Source organism: Neomonachus schauinslandi, chromosome 2, assembly GCF_002201575.2.
Source record: "Neomonachus schauinslandi chromosome 2, ASM220157v2, whole genome shotgun sequence".
NCBI classification, from domain to species: Eukaryota; Metazoa; Chordata; class Mammalia; order Carnivora; family Phocidae; genus Neomonachus; species Neomonachus schauinslandi.
Window position 1 is genome coordinate 35,528,944 of NC_058404.1, and position 15,360 is coordinate 35,544,303.

At 42.6% G+C, this 15,360-nt stretch overlaps 1 protein-coding gene across 10 annotated transcripts in view; it reads left to right on the top strand.

Annotated features, from left to right (window-relative positions):
• The window catches only part of TACC1 (transforming acidic coiled-coil containing protein 1), an 85,667-nt gene that overhangs the window by 31,085 nt on the left and 39,222 nt on the right, over positions 1-15,360 (top strand). For 4 of the 10 annotated variants that reach the window (XM_021681525.2, XM_044912092.1, XM_044912106.1 and 1 more), the window contains exons 1-2: positions 230-552; positions 1,513-1,628. The exons of 1 other annotated variant lie outside the window; for it this stretch is intronic. In XM_021681525.2, coding sequence (XP_021537200.1) covers positions 392-552; positions 1,513-1,628 — 277 coding nt within the window. In that variant the 5' untranslated portion in view covers positions 230-391. Of the gene's footprint in view, positions 1-229; positions 553-1,512; positions 1,629-15,360 lie in introns of those variants that run through there. 5 more of the 10 variants (XM_044912147.1, XM_044912141.1, XM_044912155.1 and 2 more) reach the window with 2 other exon arrangements.

Below are 15,360 nucleotides of genomic sequence, written 5' to 3' on the forward strand. Positions count from 1 at the left end.
GCGGCTCCTGGGGCGCGGCTCCCGCGGCAGCTGATGCGCGCCCCGCGGGCCGGGAGGCGGGAGCCAGAGACCCCCGAGACCCGAGCCGCCCGGCGCCGCGGGCCGGGGCACTGAGGAGGCCCCAGGAGAGGCATCTTCCCGGCGGGAGTCGCCGGCGCGGAGGTGGCCGCGGCCGCACCGTTCGGAAAGGAGGACGAAGAGGAAGCTGCGCTGCTTGCCGGCGGAGAGGAAGCGCTCCACCCGGGCCCCCGACGGCGCTCGTTTAACCACATCCGTGCCTCCGCTGGAAACGCTTACAGGCGCCTGTCACCCGTTCCCTCCATTTTGAAAGGGAAAAAAGGCTCTCCCCCTTCCCCTACTCTTAGGACCTGGAGCCGGAGGAGCCGCGCTCATGGCGTTCAGCCCTTGGCAGATCCTGTCCCCAGTGCAGTGGGCGAAATGGACCTGGTCCGCGGTGCGCGGCGGGGGCGCCGGAGAGGACGAGGCCGGAGGGCCAGAGGGCGACCCCGAGGAGGAGGACTCGCAAGCCGAGACCAAATCCTTGAGTTTCAGGCAAGTACACGCATCCCTGCCGAGATGCAGACGTGCTGCCATCCATCCATCTGCGGCTCATTCTGTGTGCGTGTGTGTGGTCGCTCACCCGCGTAACCATTATCATCGCAATGCCTCCGTCCCTACCCGAAACCGGGTCCCCGCTGTGCATTCGAAAGTTCAGGATGTTCTGTCTGGTATTACCTTTCCCCCGTTTCAGTATGAGCTTTCAGAACCTAACCCAGAATCTGCAGTCTTTCCGCATCCCGGTCTGCTTCAGTCACTTTCCCTTAAGCTTCGAGTCCCTAGCCCCCGCCCCTACACACACACAGTGTCATTGATCACAGCCGGTAGAACTTGGGGCCCTCCCTGTGGGGGAAGAAGTCGCTCCCAGGCCCTCCTGGTGTCCCTCTGTGTACCGAAAATGCAACCTTGGTACAGAAGGTCGCGTGATGACAGGCCCCTGGCAGCTGGTGAGAAATGGTGGTCTTTGCTGAGCTGTCACCGAGTGATTGAGGAAGGCAGGTGACAGTATTCTCAGCTTGGGGCCGAGTGAGTTCCAAACAGGTAGAGGCCTGCCTAAGAAAAAGGCATCATGGCGAGAGCTGACTTAATTTTTAGGAGGAGGGGGCAATCTTAATTTTTAAGCCTATGAAAAAGGGTTCTTGTTAGAAAAGGAGTCTGTTGAAAAGCGCTTTGGGGGGGGATATCAGAAGAAAGGATGACCTCAAAAATAAATGGTGCTGGAGAAAAGCTCTGGAGGATGGAGGAATATCAGGGAGACAGGATGCCAGGCAGAAGGCCAAGGAGGGCCCAGCGAGAAAACCCCATGGTGAGCTCCCACAGGCCAGTCCTGCTGAGGACTAGTGGGTTGTAAAGTTAGGCAAAAATGCTGGACTTTAGCCTTGTCGATATATAGACCGTAAAAGGTGTCGCAAGTACCGTTGAAAGTGGTAATTCCTCATTTTTCCCCCTTGGCAGCTCGGATTCTGAAGGTAATTTTGAGACCCCTGAAGCTGAAACACCAATCAGATCGCCTCTCAAGGAATCCTGTGATTCATCCCTAGGATTGGCAGGACGGGGGGCCAAAACCCAAGGTAAAGAAAGACTTTCATTTTCTGCCTCTTTTGTTTTAAAGTTTTGAAAATGTAAATGAGGGAAGGAAGAGTGTTAACTTAGGGCCATTTAAAAAGCTTTGGATTGAGTACTTACCAAGAAAGGAGCTGTTTTAAAGCTCCTGGCTTATTTGAACTGTTTTTGTTTGTTTTTTAGGAATGTGGTGGTCAGAGGCTTTCTTCCTAAGTAGTTTGTACATTTGCAGGATGAGATTATCAAACATTCCTGCTGGGCCCTTCCCCTCAGCCCCCCCCAAAACAAAAATGTGTGTGGTAATGCAGAGGTGGGGGAGGAATGTTTAAATTTGGCTTTGGATAGTTCTCAGGCTAAGTCACTTTCTCCAGGAGTGTATGTAGCTGGAGACAAAAATTACAGGTAAGAGTTGATTATTTAGATAGGAAGGAATCTTAAGAAGCTGTTTTAAAATTGTTTACCTCTACAGTCTACCTAAGAAAACCTGGCACAGAGATTGTCTCCTAGCCCCCCTCAGAGCTCAACCTTGAGCCTGCCCTTCATCTACAAAAGCTTCTGTTGTTTCATTTAATTAGTAGGAACCTTTTTTGTCACACAGCCAGTTTTGAGTAAAATTTCACCTGTCCTGGTAGAATCTGTTTATCCACGCAATAGAGTACGCTCTGATTCAGCAGTGAATAAGTCTTGCTCTCACTGGGCTAACATTATGGAGGGAGAGGGATCTTTTAAAGGTTAAGCAGGATACATACGTCAGCTTGTCTTACGTATTATGGAGAAAAATAAAGCCGTGGAAGGAGGAATAGGGTGTGTGGGGTGGGGATAAGAGATGCTGAAGGGTAATTAGGCGGAGCCTTGCCTATAAGGGAACTTGAGCAGAGCCCTGAAGGAAGATTGAGGGAAGAGTCTTGCACATTCTTGGGGAGGGAACCCTTTCAGCAGAGTGAATGGTTACCTGCAAAGGCCTGAAGCAGGACCAGCCTGGGATGGAGTGAGGCCCTGCGGTGGGAGGGTTTTGAGGACCAGTGAAGAGGCCAGTGTGACTTGAGTGGAGTGACTAGGGAGGGAACAGTAGGAGCTGAAGTTAGCCAGATAAAGGGAAGTCTGGAACATTTTGTTAATGGTTTAAAATGACAGAAATGTATTCTCTCACAGATTTGGAGGCTAGAAGTCTGAAATCAAGGTGTCAGCAGAGCCACAGAGCCAAAGGTTCTAGGGACCAATCCTTTCTTGTCTTCTCTAGCTTCTGGTGGTTGCTAGTAATTCTTGGTGTTCCTTGGCTTGTGGCAGCATAACTTCAGTCTCTGCCTCCTTCATTACATGACAGGCTGCTCCCTGTGTGTCTTTGTGCCTTCACATGACATTCTTTTAAGGACACCAGTCAGTGGATATAGGGATCCTTCTAATCCGCTATGACCTCATCTTAACTTGATTACATCTGCAAAGGTATTATTTCCAAATAAGGTCACATTCACAGGTATGGGGAGTTAGGAATTCAACATACCTTTTTTTTTTTTTTTAAGAGAGAGAGTGCTAGAGGGGGGAAGGGGCAGAGAGAGAGGGAGAGAGAGAATCTTAAGCAGGCTCCACGCCCAGCACAGAGCCCCACACACAGGGCTTTGTCTTGCCACCCTGAGATTATGACCTGAGCTGAAATCAAGAGTTGGACACTTAACCAACTGAGCCACCTAGGCGCCCCTCAGCATATCTTTTTGAGGGACACAGTTTAACCCACAACAGAGGGCTTTGAGCAGACCCATCATGCTTTGACATCTTTTCTCAAAGGCTACCTGGCTGCTGTCTGGAGAAGGGACTCTCTAGCATGGATGTCCTTTTTGAGTGCTTTTTCTTTTCCAGTGTCTGTCACTGTCACCCTATGATGGCAGATAGAGCCAGCTTTCAGTTATCCTGTTAACTAGTTTTTGACCTGATGATAACTTTTTTCTGCTAATAGTTATCGTATTTTTTGGCTTCATAACTTCCTCACAGGTTGCTTGGGGAAGTCAGGTGCTCTGTGATAGACTTCATGAAGGAGCTGGAATTATTGTTCAAATGATTCCAGCTTTTTGAGATTTGATTTTGCTTTGAATCAGGAGCTTCATACTGCACTTCCCCTGCTGAGAATTCGGCCATATTCTCAACTCACCCTGGATTGCTTTTCACCATTGTTTTTGGAAGAGACCCGCATGGGAGCAGGCATGTTATGTATCGGAGCGCTCGGTGTGTCACTTAGCTTTACAGCACAGAAGATAAGATGCACTTGTTCTTCATAACTTCCCTTTTCCTCTCTTAAGATTGGCAGATTAGAAAGGAGATTTGAAACCTGCAAAGAATTATTTTGATGCTTTCCCATCAAATTTAAATAATGCTCACCAGACATGTTAAGTAGCTACTTGAAAGTCTCTTTGAATTGCCCTCAGCTTGGGCAGCCCCTTCCTCACCATTCCATCAGTTGGTAGTCTGATTCATTGCATAGAGGCCTGTATGGCTCAGACCCCCAGAGCCATAGAGACCCAATCGTTTGGTCCTTCCTGTGCCACTGACTCTTTTTTACATGTTTTGGTAACTTCTAGCTCACACTCTTTTTCTCACTCTCCCTAAAAGGTTTCTTTTTAGAGTCACGGACCAGGAAAGCTCTGTGGAATAGATCATGGTTGAAGGCCATGTCTTTGGCAAGGGATGGGGGGGGGGGGTGTACACTCTGGGAAATTACCACTCTGTATTAAGAAATCTTTCAATTTAGGGTCTTTAAATAATAGGATGATTGCATATCAGCCTGGTAGTATCCTGCCTTTGAGAACTTCTGCCCAACATGTAGAAGGAGACTGTTAGTACAGAGTCTTGTTGATGGCCTTGTTACACATACACAGTATGTATTTAGTACGAAAGCACAGGTCTGACCAGGAAAGGTATCAGTGGACAAAAATTCCTAGAGACTCATTTCATGTTGAAGTCTTAATTTCTGGGCTTGGATGGTCCTCTTTCTCCTGGAATTGTTGATCATTTGGCTCCTGATAAAGTTAGTCTTTCATATTTCTGTGGTTTTAGGACATGGTGGGGCAGCAGGTAGAGATTGTATAAGACTATATCTTCTGGAGGGATGATTTATGAGTTGTTAGTCAGGGGTTGGAGTTAACATATGTAAAAGATCCTGGCTTCCTGGTATATAATGGCCCTCCAGTGTATGGGCTGTATCCCATATCTCATACCCATGGCCCCCACCCCAAACTCCATCTAATTCTTAGAACACAGGGAAACATTTGAAGTTAATTTTCCATGTCTATTTGAAGTTAATTTTCTTTTTATTGGAAGTTTTTTTGGGGAACTTACAGTATCTGAACCCTGTAATGCTTCTTTGAGACAGTTATATGCCATTCTAGGAATTAAACGGTAGATGACGTTGTGGGGATTTTTTTAAGCCACAGGTTTCAGACTAACTGCTAAAATAAAACTTGAGCCACAGAGGTTCCTTGAAAATACCAGAGTAGTGGCTGTAATATTTGGGCTGGTAATTCTGTGTTTTCTGTCTGCCTCCCTCAACAAAGAGTGTTTTAAGCTCCTGCTGTTACTGTCCTTTCTCTTTGCTGGGGGATGATCAATGAGGAGACGTCACCAATGAGAGGACTTTTGAAGAAGGTTCAATCTCAAGTCCATCTTTTTTTTTTTTTTTTTTTTTGGGGGCCTGGGCATTTTTTTAAATTTTAAAAGTGAATGTCCTCTGCTACTAGAAGCCTCCTTACTGCACACATATCTTCATTTAATTCTTGCTGAAGCTCTCATACGCCCTTGGAGCAACTCGTTAAATCTACGCTGTTTGATGTGTTAATTAGATGCTTCAGTATTTCAAAGACATAGGATAGTCCTTCTGAATAGAAGGAAAGATAAACAGGATCAATCCGCATATATTTACTGCTGGAGGCCTGGGGGGAATGCAGAGTTGTTTGTTGACACCCTTTTGGTAGTCTAGATCCGCAATCAGGCTGTGGCTCAGAGACCAGATGTGGCATGCTGCCTGCTATGGCCGATTATTCTGCCTGGGAGCTAAGAATTCTTTTTACATTTTTAAATGGTTGAAAAAAATTGTGCTGTGTGAAAATGATATGAAATTCAAATTTTAGGGCCCATAAATAAAGTGTTGTGGGAATGCAGCCCCACTTGTTCACTTAGGGGTGATATCTAATATGGCTGCTTTCACATTAAATTAGCAAGGTTTTTCTGTTTGTTTTTAAGTGGGCTCCACACCCCTTGTGGGGCTTGAACTCACAACCCTGAGATTCAGAGTCATATGCTCTATCTACTGAGCCAGCCAGACGCCCCTGAAATAGCAAGGCTGAGTACTTGGAACGGAGACTGGCCAGCAGAAACCTAAAATACTTACTCTTTGGCTCTTGACAAAAATGTTTGCTGATGTAGATACACTTAAGACAATTTTGATAAAAATCTAAAGCTTAAGTAATTTGGGATAACTTTAAAGAAAGCGGCAAGGCTAGCCATGATTAATTAACAATGAAGCGTGAGGCCAGGTAGCATTAGTGTAGGCCTGTATGGTCAGGTAAAGCTTTGGGATAAGACTGGTTTGGGCTGGCTATTTGTCTCCCTTGGAAAACACAAATGTCATTGGTCTGTCGGTGTACCTGATTTTCAATTAACTAAAAGATCCAAGGAGTTATGAAAAAAGGAAATTAGGGAAGAATGAAGAGAGTTTGGGAATCATTTAATGTAAGTACAAATATATAGACCTTAAACTTTTGCCTATTAACTGTTTTTTAATGCTTTTAATGTAATGGTTTTAATTTCATTTAATGGTTTTAATTGGGTGTTTCAGAATTTATTTGCCGGTTGATGTGGTATATTGTTGGCCTATGTTGTAGGGTTGAAATGGTATATTTATTGGATTGTTTCAGACTGTACGTATGTTAAGACCTAGAATGCAAATCTTGTTAAAATGTAAGCCTTAGGTTTTTGATCCTAAGGCTTTGGGTTATGTGTATAAGAAAATAGTATATAGACATTTTTCATTAAGTATTTATTGAAGTGTTCCAGTCGAATCCATGTATGGCTCTCCTAAGAATTTAGTTTAACATCCTCTCCTTGCCCCTACCACAGGGATTGCTTTATTAAAATTTCCTAGAAATAATGGGACTAATAAGGACCCTTAATGTTACCTAGTCTGATAGTTCAACCTCTATGGCTCCTTCAACAATATCTGAAGCCATCCTATTCTTTTTTATTTTTATTTTTTATTTTTTGATGTAATTGGCTCTTTCACAGTTGAATTAAAATTTTTAGGGGTGCTTGGGTGGCTCAGTCGTTAGGCATCTGCTTTCGGCTCAGGTCATGATCCCAGGGTCCTGGGATCGAGCCCCGCATTGGGCTCCCTGCTCGGCGGGAGGCCTGCTTCTCCCTCTCCCACTCCCCCTGCTTGTGTTCCCTCTCTCGCTGTGTCTCTCTCTGTCAAATAAATAAATAAAATCTTTAAAAAAAATTTTTTTATATTATATTATTGTAAGATATTTAAGACTTGAAAACTTCAGCAGCATGGTACAGTTCTTTTTTTTTCCCCCCCCAGATAACGTTTTTAGCTCTCAACCTGGGAGATTCCTACTAGTTAGTAAGTGCGATCAGAGCCATGTTTCTTTGTTGCTTTGTTTATACCAGTGTAAATGAGCCATGTGGAGCTTCTATATGGTGTTCTGCCCAAAGAGAAAGTTTCCTTGGGGAAAAAGTGTAATATTTCCAGCAGACACCTCAGAAAGTGCAGAACCACACTATCTGAATAAAAAACTTAGGGGCAGGGAAAAAGTATGCCTGCTGAAAGTAAACATTTTAATAACTATAAAGCAGTATTTTTCTTTCAAAATGAATAGTAAATTCAAGATCTTCTTGAGAAATGTTGTAAGGATTAAACTCATTTCAGGCTTGTACTCCCCAGTTTGGGGCTTACCTGAGCATCAAACAAAGCGAGTTAGCTTACTTTGACAATTTCTGGTGGTTGAAGGCATAGGTGTGTGTGTGTGTGTGTGTGTGTGTGTATTTCTGATGGTTGAAGGCATAGGTGTGTGTGTGTGTGTGTGTGTGTGTGTGTGTGTGTGTCGGGCTGGGCGCAACCCATCCAAAATGATATTGCTGCCATTTAATGTTCTATTTTAAAAAAAATAGATGTGGTCTAAAGCCACTTAAACATTTAGGTTAAAGAGGACTTGTAGTGTCTTTTTCCACAGGACAGTAACACTCTTCATAGGAAGTCCTGGCAGCGTAAGCCATTTCGTCACAATCTCCTAACCTCAGGTCAGTGACGGGGAGATCCTGGCTTATCTCCCCAAAACAAAACAGCCATCTTGGGTGGGGATGTGATAAATGAGGGTTGCTGAACTGCCTGAAAACTGTTTGCATTGGGCCTAGAAAGGGATTGCTGCTTGTTAAGTTCAGGATCTCACCCTCACCTTTGCTTGTGCGAGAACCTAATTTTATGAGTTTCCACAAACATGATCGGATCTCCAGGGGTTAGATTGCTAATGGATGAATGGATATTTCATTATTTCACAAATGAAAAAACATAATCTGGCAGTTGCTGATCTCCAGCTTTCCCTACCATAAGACTCCCCTCTAGCCGACCGCCTGGCTTTCTGTGTCAGCTGAGTTTATTGAATGTATTGGACTCAAGTAGCCTTTTTTTTTCCTTTTCAGCATCTTACTTGATTTTTAGAACAGTGATGCTATGAGATAGGACACATGTGATCTCCATTCCAAAGACTGGGAAATCAAGGCCAGCATCTTTACTGCTAGTAGTAGAGCGGGGTCTTAAATTCAGCTTTTAAGATAGCACATCCAGAGCTTTATGGGACATATTATACAGCTTCTCTCCCCAGGGAATCCGTGATTCTCTCTCTTCACTGATTGAAGAGAAAACTTACCGGAGGAAATAAAGGGGACAGAGTGTATGATGGAGAGAGAACCTCCTTTAAAGTATCCTGTTAAGTGATAGTAATTTAAAACAAAAGTTCAATTGGGGATATATATTCCACATTTATTAACTTGGCATGTATAATATGTAAAGTATAAAATGTACTTCAGGAATTTTGAATATCAGAAGTTTGCAGCAAAATTTAGACACAGAGCCAGAAGCAGGAAAGAAAAAAAGCATTACCAGGTAAGCAGCTCTGTTGAAAACATTTTGCACCCTTAATGCTTAACTTCAGCTCATCAGGGAGAAATTAAGAGGGAGGGGACTTAGTCAGTAGTAGCTTTTGCTTTCTCTCTCCACCTGTGAGTCACATGTGGGTGCGAAGAGGCATGTGCACGGAAATGCATGCAGCCTCCTGGGACTCTGCACCTATTTTGGGATAGAAAGAGGAGTTTCTAAGAGGCCTGTATTAGTTATCTATTGCTGCATAACAAATTACTCCAAAACTTATTAGCAGCTTAGAAGTTAGAACAATAAATATTATTTCACACAGTTTTCAGAGGCCTGGAATTTGGGGAGCAGCTTAGCTGGGTGGTCTGGCTTAGGGTTACTTGGGAGAATGAGTCACAGTGTTGGCCGGGACTGTAGTCATCTGAGAGCTTGACTGGGGCTGGAAGAACTTATCCTCAGGTAGCTCACTCCTGCCTGGCAAGTTCTTTACCAGGTGGACGGACCTCTCTGTCTATCAGGTTGCTTGAGTGTTCTTCCAGCATGGCAGCTGACTGGCCACAGAGTGGGTGATCCAAGAGAAAGATGGGAATTGTAATGTCTTTTATGACTTAGCCTCAGAAGTCACGCTGTTATTTCCACAGTATCAAAAAGATACCAAAAAGGTTACATGGGTCAGTCCAACAGCATTATTGCCAGGAGATGGAATTCATCTCATCTGATAAATGGCACCCTCATTGGGGGCCATCTTGGAGGCTGACTAGCATAAGACTGTTTTATACTTTTTAAAAAAACTTATACCAAAGGGTATAATTTCAAAGACTTCCAACTTTTTTATTGCTCTCTTCCTCCGGGACCTCTTCGCTGCCTTCCTTTTGCCCCTTTTCTTAGAGTGCAGGAGCAGAAGAGACAAGAGAAATCATGTGGCCTTCAGTCAGGGTCCCTGTCATGTTGTGGGGGCATCTGTTGTGCCTGGTGAATCGGCTGCTGTTCCTGTCTGGAGCTCCTCTCTCTTCCCCTTTATCCTGCATCAAGCCCCCAGGTCCTGTGTGGGCGGTTGCTACTTTGTGAGAGAGGCAGTTGGTATTTTGAATTCTCCAGTAATTATTTCTGAAGAGATGCACATTATGGTTGTTTGGCAGCAATGGGGTGAAGTTACACAATTGCACATCTCTGCAGAGGAGTCCCATCTGTGAGCACGTGCTTGTTCTCTCTGCTCCTCCTGCTGCAGGCTTTGGGGATGGAGGAAAAGTCCTACAGTGGCGGGGGTGGGGGGGTAGCTTCTACAATTTCTGTCTGTGGTGGGGGATTTCTGATGTATTTGAAATGTAACCTCAAACAAATCCAGATGGTTCTGAAACTCCGGGGCATCTCAGGAGTGAGAAGAGAAGACGTATTCATTGTTGGATGGGTTTCTGTGGAGAAAGTCTGGCTGCTTGGTGGGCAGACCCTCATGATTGGGGGAGCCCTCCCTCTTACCGTCTTGGCCTTCAGAGGACAGGGTTTGGGTCTCTTTTTAAGTAAAATAGCATAACATGCTGGTTTGGAGATTTGAAATATTTTCTTCATCCTTAGTATAAGCTTTTTCAGCTTATCAAGTGGCTTTCCAGATTATTCTTTACCTATGGAGTCTTATATTTTGCAGTGAGCCTCTGTGAGGAGTTAGAAGCTTATCTCAGGAGAAATGGCATCTGGCATCTTGGCTCTTAACAAAAAACAACTAAACTTGCCCCTGCCCCCTTCCCTGTCCCTCCCAGCTCCTGAGTAGTGCTTTATTTGGTTAAAAAAAAAAAAAAATTTTTTTTTTTTTTTTTGGGGGGGGGGGGGGGGGAAGTTTGGACAGTTTGTTGCCGTCTGGGTTTGGTCAGGGGTGTGTGTGTGGGGGGGGTGTTGGGTGTTGATATTTTTCTGCTTTAAGTAGTGACATCTTAAAATTATGGCATACCTAAGAGGATGTTCTGCATTTTCCTGCCTTGACTCACCCACTTGGAATCCCCTCCTTATTCTCATGCTTCTGGGTGACCTGGGGCCCCAGTGGTTGTCAGGAGAATGTGAGCTTTGCAGCCAGTATCCTGAGGTTCTACCCAGCGTTCCTGGAAAAGGCCTGCTTGTATTGTTGTCCCTCCCCTGGGCAATACATCATGTCCACTTCTACTCCATTTTTAAGTCAAGTGACTCCACTTGACTAAGTGGCTGAGAATGTACATATATAAAATATATTTCAGCTTCGGGGTAATCAGAAGGACTGGGAATTCAGACGTGAAACTGAAAAAAAAAAAAACCCTCAAATTTTGGACACTTGCCTAAATGCTAATATGTACCTTATTAACAGTCTCCTCAGGTCAGATCACTTTAGCAGGAAGGGGTGGCCCAAGTGCTACAATCACACTTGTTTCCCTCCTGAAGCCCTGATTCAAAAACGGGGAGAGTAGGGGGTGGGAGGGTAAGACCAAGCCATGCCTTTGAGGGACGAGAGCTCTTCAAAGGGAAAGGGTCAAATGAAGAACAAATGTTAATCTTTTACAGCTGCTGGTTTAGAGCTGCACAGCTTTACCACTACTTATATGTACTTTTTCTGTATATAAAAGGTAATCAGTTGAGAAAGAAGTCCTTTATGTGTCAGACACTGGCCCAGCAGTGGGCCGGCACTGATTGAATATCAGCTCTGCTTTGGGTGCTCGGGTTCTGCTCTGGGGACTAGGGCGTAAGGCTCCCACAGAGCGCAGTCTGGAGGAAGCTAGCTGGTTTCTGGTTCCCAGGCTTCTTGGCCTCCTTGGCTTCTCCAGAAGTTTGAGCAGCAAAGAGATAGTTTTAACAAGGGAATATGTGAGGGAGGTCTTGGGAAGAAGGCAAATGTTAAAAATTAGCATTGAAAAAAACAACTTCCCCTCCCCAAACAAGAACAAAGCCAAAAGCGATTTTTTTTTTTTTTTTGAGCTTGCTAATTGTCCTGTCTCTGGGATGGTTCCTATATGCGCTGTATCTGTTGTAGGCAAGAGGAGTGATGTCATTTTTCACCTTTTTCTGTAAATAGAATCTATCTAGCACATTGTAGGTTTCCTCAAGAGAAATTTAAAATCCCAAGTTGATGTGATGGTGAGACCTACCACCTCTCTGAAATATGTGTCCCTACAAGTGATATGTATAAGAGACTGTTTAAAGCATTTTCTGAAATGTAAGTCTGTGGTATAGTAGAACATTTTATTAGGAATTGCAGGACAGTGCTGCTGCTCTGAGCCTTTGAGCTATATCCTTTTTTCTTTTTTAACAGTTTTATTGAGATCTAATTCACATGCCATACAGTTCACCCATTTTAACGGTCTAGGATTCAGTGATGTTTAGTATATTAACAGAGTTGTACAGCTATTGCCTCCCTCCAATTTTTAGAACAGTTTATCACCCCCAAAGAAACTCTGAACCCATTAGCATTCCTTTGCCATTCCACCCCCTAGTCCTAGGTAACTGATAATCTACTTTGTGTCTCAATAGATTTGCTTATTCTGGACATTTTATATAAATAGAACTATACAGTCTATAGTCTTTTGTGACTTCCTCTGTTCACATCCATGTTGTAGCATGTATCAGTACTTCATTCGTTTTCATTGTCAGTTAATAACTCCTACATGGATATGCCATATTTTGTTCAGTTGATGGACATTAGGGTTATTTCCACTTTGGGGCTATTGTGATTCATGCTGCTACGAACACTTCCTGTTCAGGTTTTTGTGTGGACATATGTTTTCATTTCTCTTGGGTATATAGCTAGTGGAATTGCTGGGTCATACGGTAACTCTGTTTCTAACACTTTGAGGAACTGTCAAACTCTTTTCCAAAGTGGCTGCACCATTTTACATTCCTACCAAGAGTGTGTGAGGGTTTCAATTTCTCCACATCCTCACCAATACTTATTATCCGTCTGATTTTAGCCATCTTACTAGGTATGATACCTGGCCTCTCCTGGTTTTGATTTGCATTTCCCTAATATCCAACAGTATTGAGCATCTTTTCATATACTTGTTGGCTGTTTGTATATCTTCTGTAGCAAAATGTTTATACAGATTCTTTGCCTACTTTTTAACTGGGTTATTTACCTTTTTATATTGAGTTGTAAGAGTACTTTATTCTAGATATGAGTCCCTTATTTGATACGTGATTGTAAATAGTTCCTCCCATTCTGGGGGTTGTCTTTTCACTTTCTTTTTTTGGGGGGGCAAAGGGGCAGAGGGAGAGGGAGAGAGAGAATCTTAAGCAGGCTCCATGCCCAATGCCGATTGATCTCATGACCCGAGCCAAAATCAGAGTTGGATGCCTAACTGACTGAGCCACCCAGGAGCCCCTCTTTTCACTTTTTTGATGACATCATTTGATGTGTAAAAGTTTTTAATTTTGATATTCAGTTTTCTACTTTTTCTTTTGTCCCTTGTGTCATATCCAAGAAGGCTTTGCCTTTTAACCCACGGTCACAAAGATTTACTCCTATGTTTTCTTCTAAGAATTTTACAGTTTAAGCTCTTACATTTAGGTCTATGATTGATTTTGAGTTATGATTGATGTTGTGAGGAAATGATGCATCTTCTTTCTTTTGCATGTAGATGTCCAGTTAGTTGTCCCAGCACCATTTGTTGAAGACTGTTTGAATTAATTTTGTACCCTTGTACAAACCTTGTCAAAAGTCAATTGATCATAGATGTAAGGGTTGGTTTCTGAACTTTTAATTGTTTTATTGATCTATATACCTTTCCTTATGTTTATCCTACACTGTCTTGATTATGGTAGCTTTGTAGTAAGTTTTGAAATCAAGAAATATGAGTCCTCCAACTTTATTTTTTTGATTGTTTAGTTACTCTGGGTTCTTCACATGTTGAATTTTAGGATCATCTTACTGATTTTTGCAAAGAAGCCAGCTGGGGTTTTCATACAGATTGTATTCAATCTGTAGATAAATTGGGGGAGTACTGTCATGTTAACAATATCAGATTTTCCAATCCTGAATATAGGATGTCTTTCCATTATTTAAGATTTTTAATTTCTTCAAATGATGTTTTATAGTTTTTAGAGGACAAGTCTCACCCTTCTTTTGTTATTTTTAAGTATTTTATTCTTTTTGATACTATGATAAATAGAATTGTTTTCTTAATTTCTTTTTTGGATTTTTCATTTCATGTGTATAGAAATACAATTCATTTTTGCACATTGATCTTGTATTCTGCAAATTTGCTCAATTCATTAGTTATAATAGTTGCACATTTCATCTGCAAATAGAGATAGTTTTTACTTTTTCCTTTCCAATCTAGATGCCTTTTATTTCTTTTCCTTGCCTAATTGATCTGGCTAGGCCTTCTCATGTAATTTTGAAGAGAAATAGCAAAAGCTGATATTCATGTCTTGTTCTTGATCTTAAGGGGAAAGCATCAATCTTTTACCATTAAGTATGACATTAGTTGTAGGTTTTCATGGTTGTTCTTTATCAAGTTGAGGAAGTTCCCTTCTGTGCGTAGTTTGTTGGGTGTTTTTGGTCATGAAAGGATGTTGGGTTTTGTCAAATTCTTTTTCTGTCTATGTTGAGATGATAATGTGTGTTTTGTCTTCCATTCTGTTGCTATGATCTATTACCCTAAATGATTTTCAGATGTTAAACCAACCTTGCATTCCTCAGATAAATCCCACTGTTCATGATGCATAATCCTTATGTGTTGGTGGAATCAGTTTGATAGTATTTTGTTGAGGATTTTTGCTTCTATTTTCAATAGGAGATATTGGTCTGTAGTTTCTCTCTGTCTTGTGATAGCTTTGGGTTTGGTATCAGGGTAATACTGGCCTGATAGAATGAATTGGGACGTTTTTCCCCCTCATATTTTTCGTTAAGAGTTTGTGAGGAATTGATATTAATTCTTCTTTATTTTTTTAAAGATTTTATTTATTTATTTGAGAGTGAGAGCATGAGCCAGGAGAGGGGCAGAGGGAGAAGCAGACTCCCTGCTGAGCAGGGAGCCCAATGTGGGGCTCAATCCCAGGACTCTGGGATCACGACATGAGCCGAAGGCAGACGCTTAACTGACTGAGCCACCCAGGTGCCCGATATTAATTCTTCTTTAAATATTTGGTAGAATTTACCAATCTGATCCAAGTCTGTGTGTGTGTGTGTGTGTGTGTGGAGGGAGTTTTTAATTAACTGATTCATTCTCTGTCCCTGCTTTAGATCTATTCAGATTTTCCATTTCCTCTTGAGTCAGATTCAGTAGTTTGTGTCTTTCTAGGAATTTGTCTACTTCATCTAAGCTATCTAACTTGTTAACATACAGTGTCTCATTTTTAAATGGAATTAATAAGCCCTGCTGTGCCTTTTTTACAGGGTAGATTTGAGGATCAAGTTAGGTAATATTTTGAGGATCAAATAAGTGAGAAGTATTTTATTTGTTCTAAATTCTTAGTTCTAGGAAAACATAACCATGTTTTACCACTGTTTACAATTTAGAGTTTGTACTGTGTTCCTCCTTTGTCAGTCACATTTCAGGGGGAAAGATTGCTGCCCTTGTTACCAAAGGAATATGAACTAAGTTTGGGTTCGAGGGGGACTTGAAGTGATTTGGGGGCCTAGTTCTGCCTGCTTC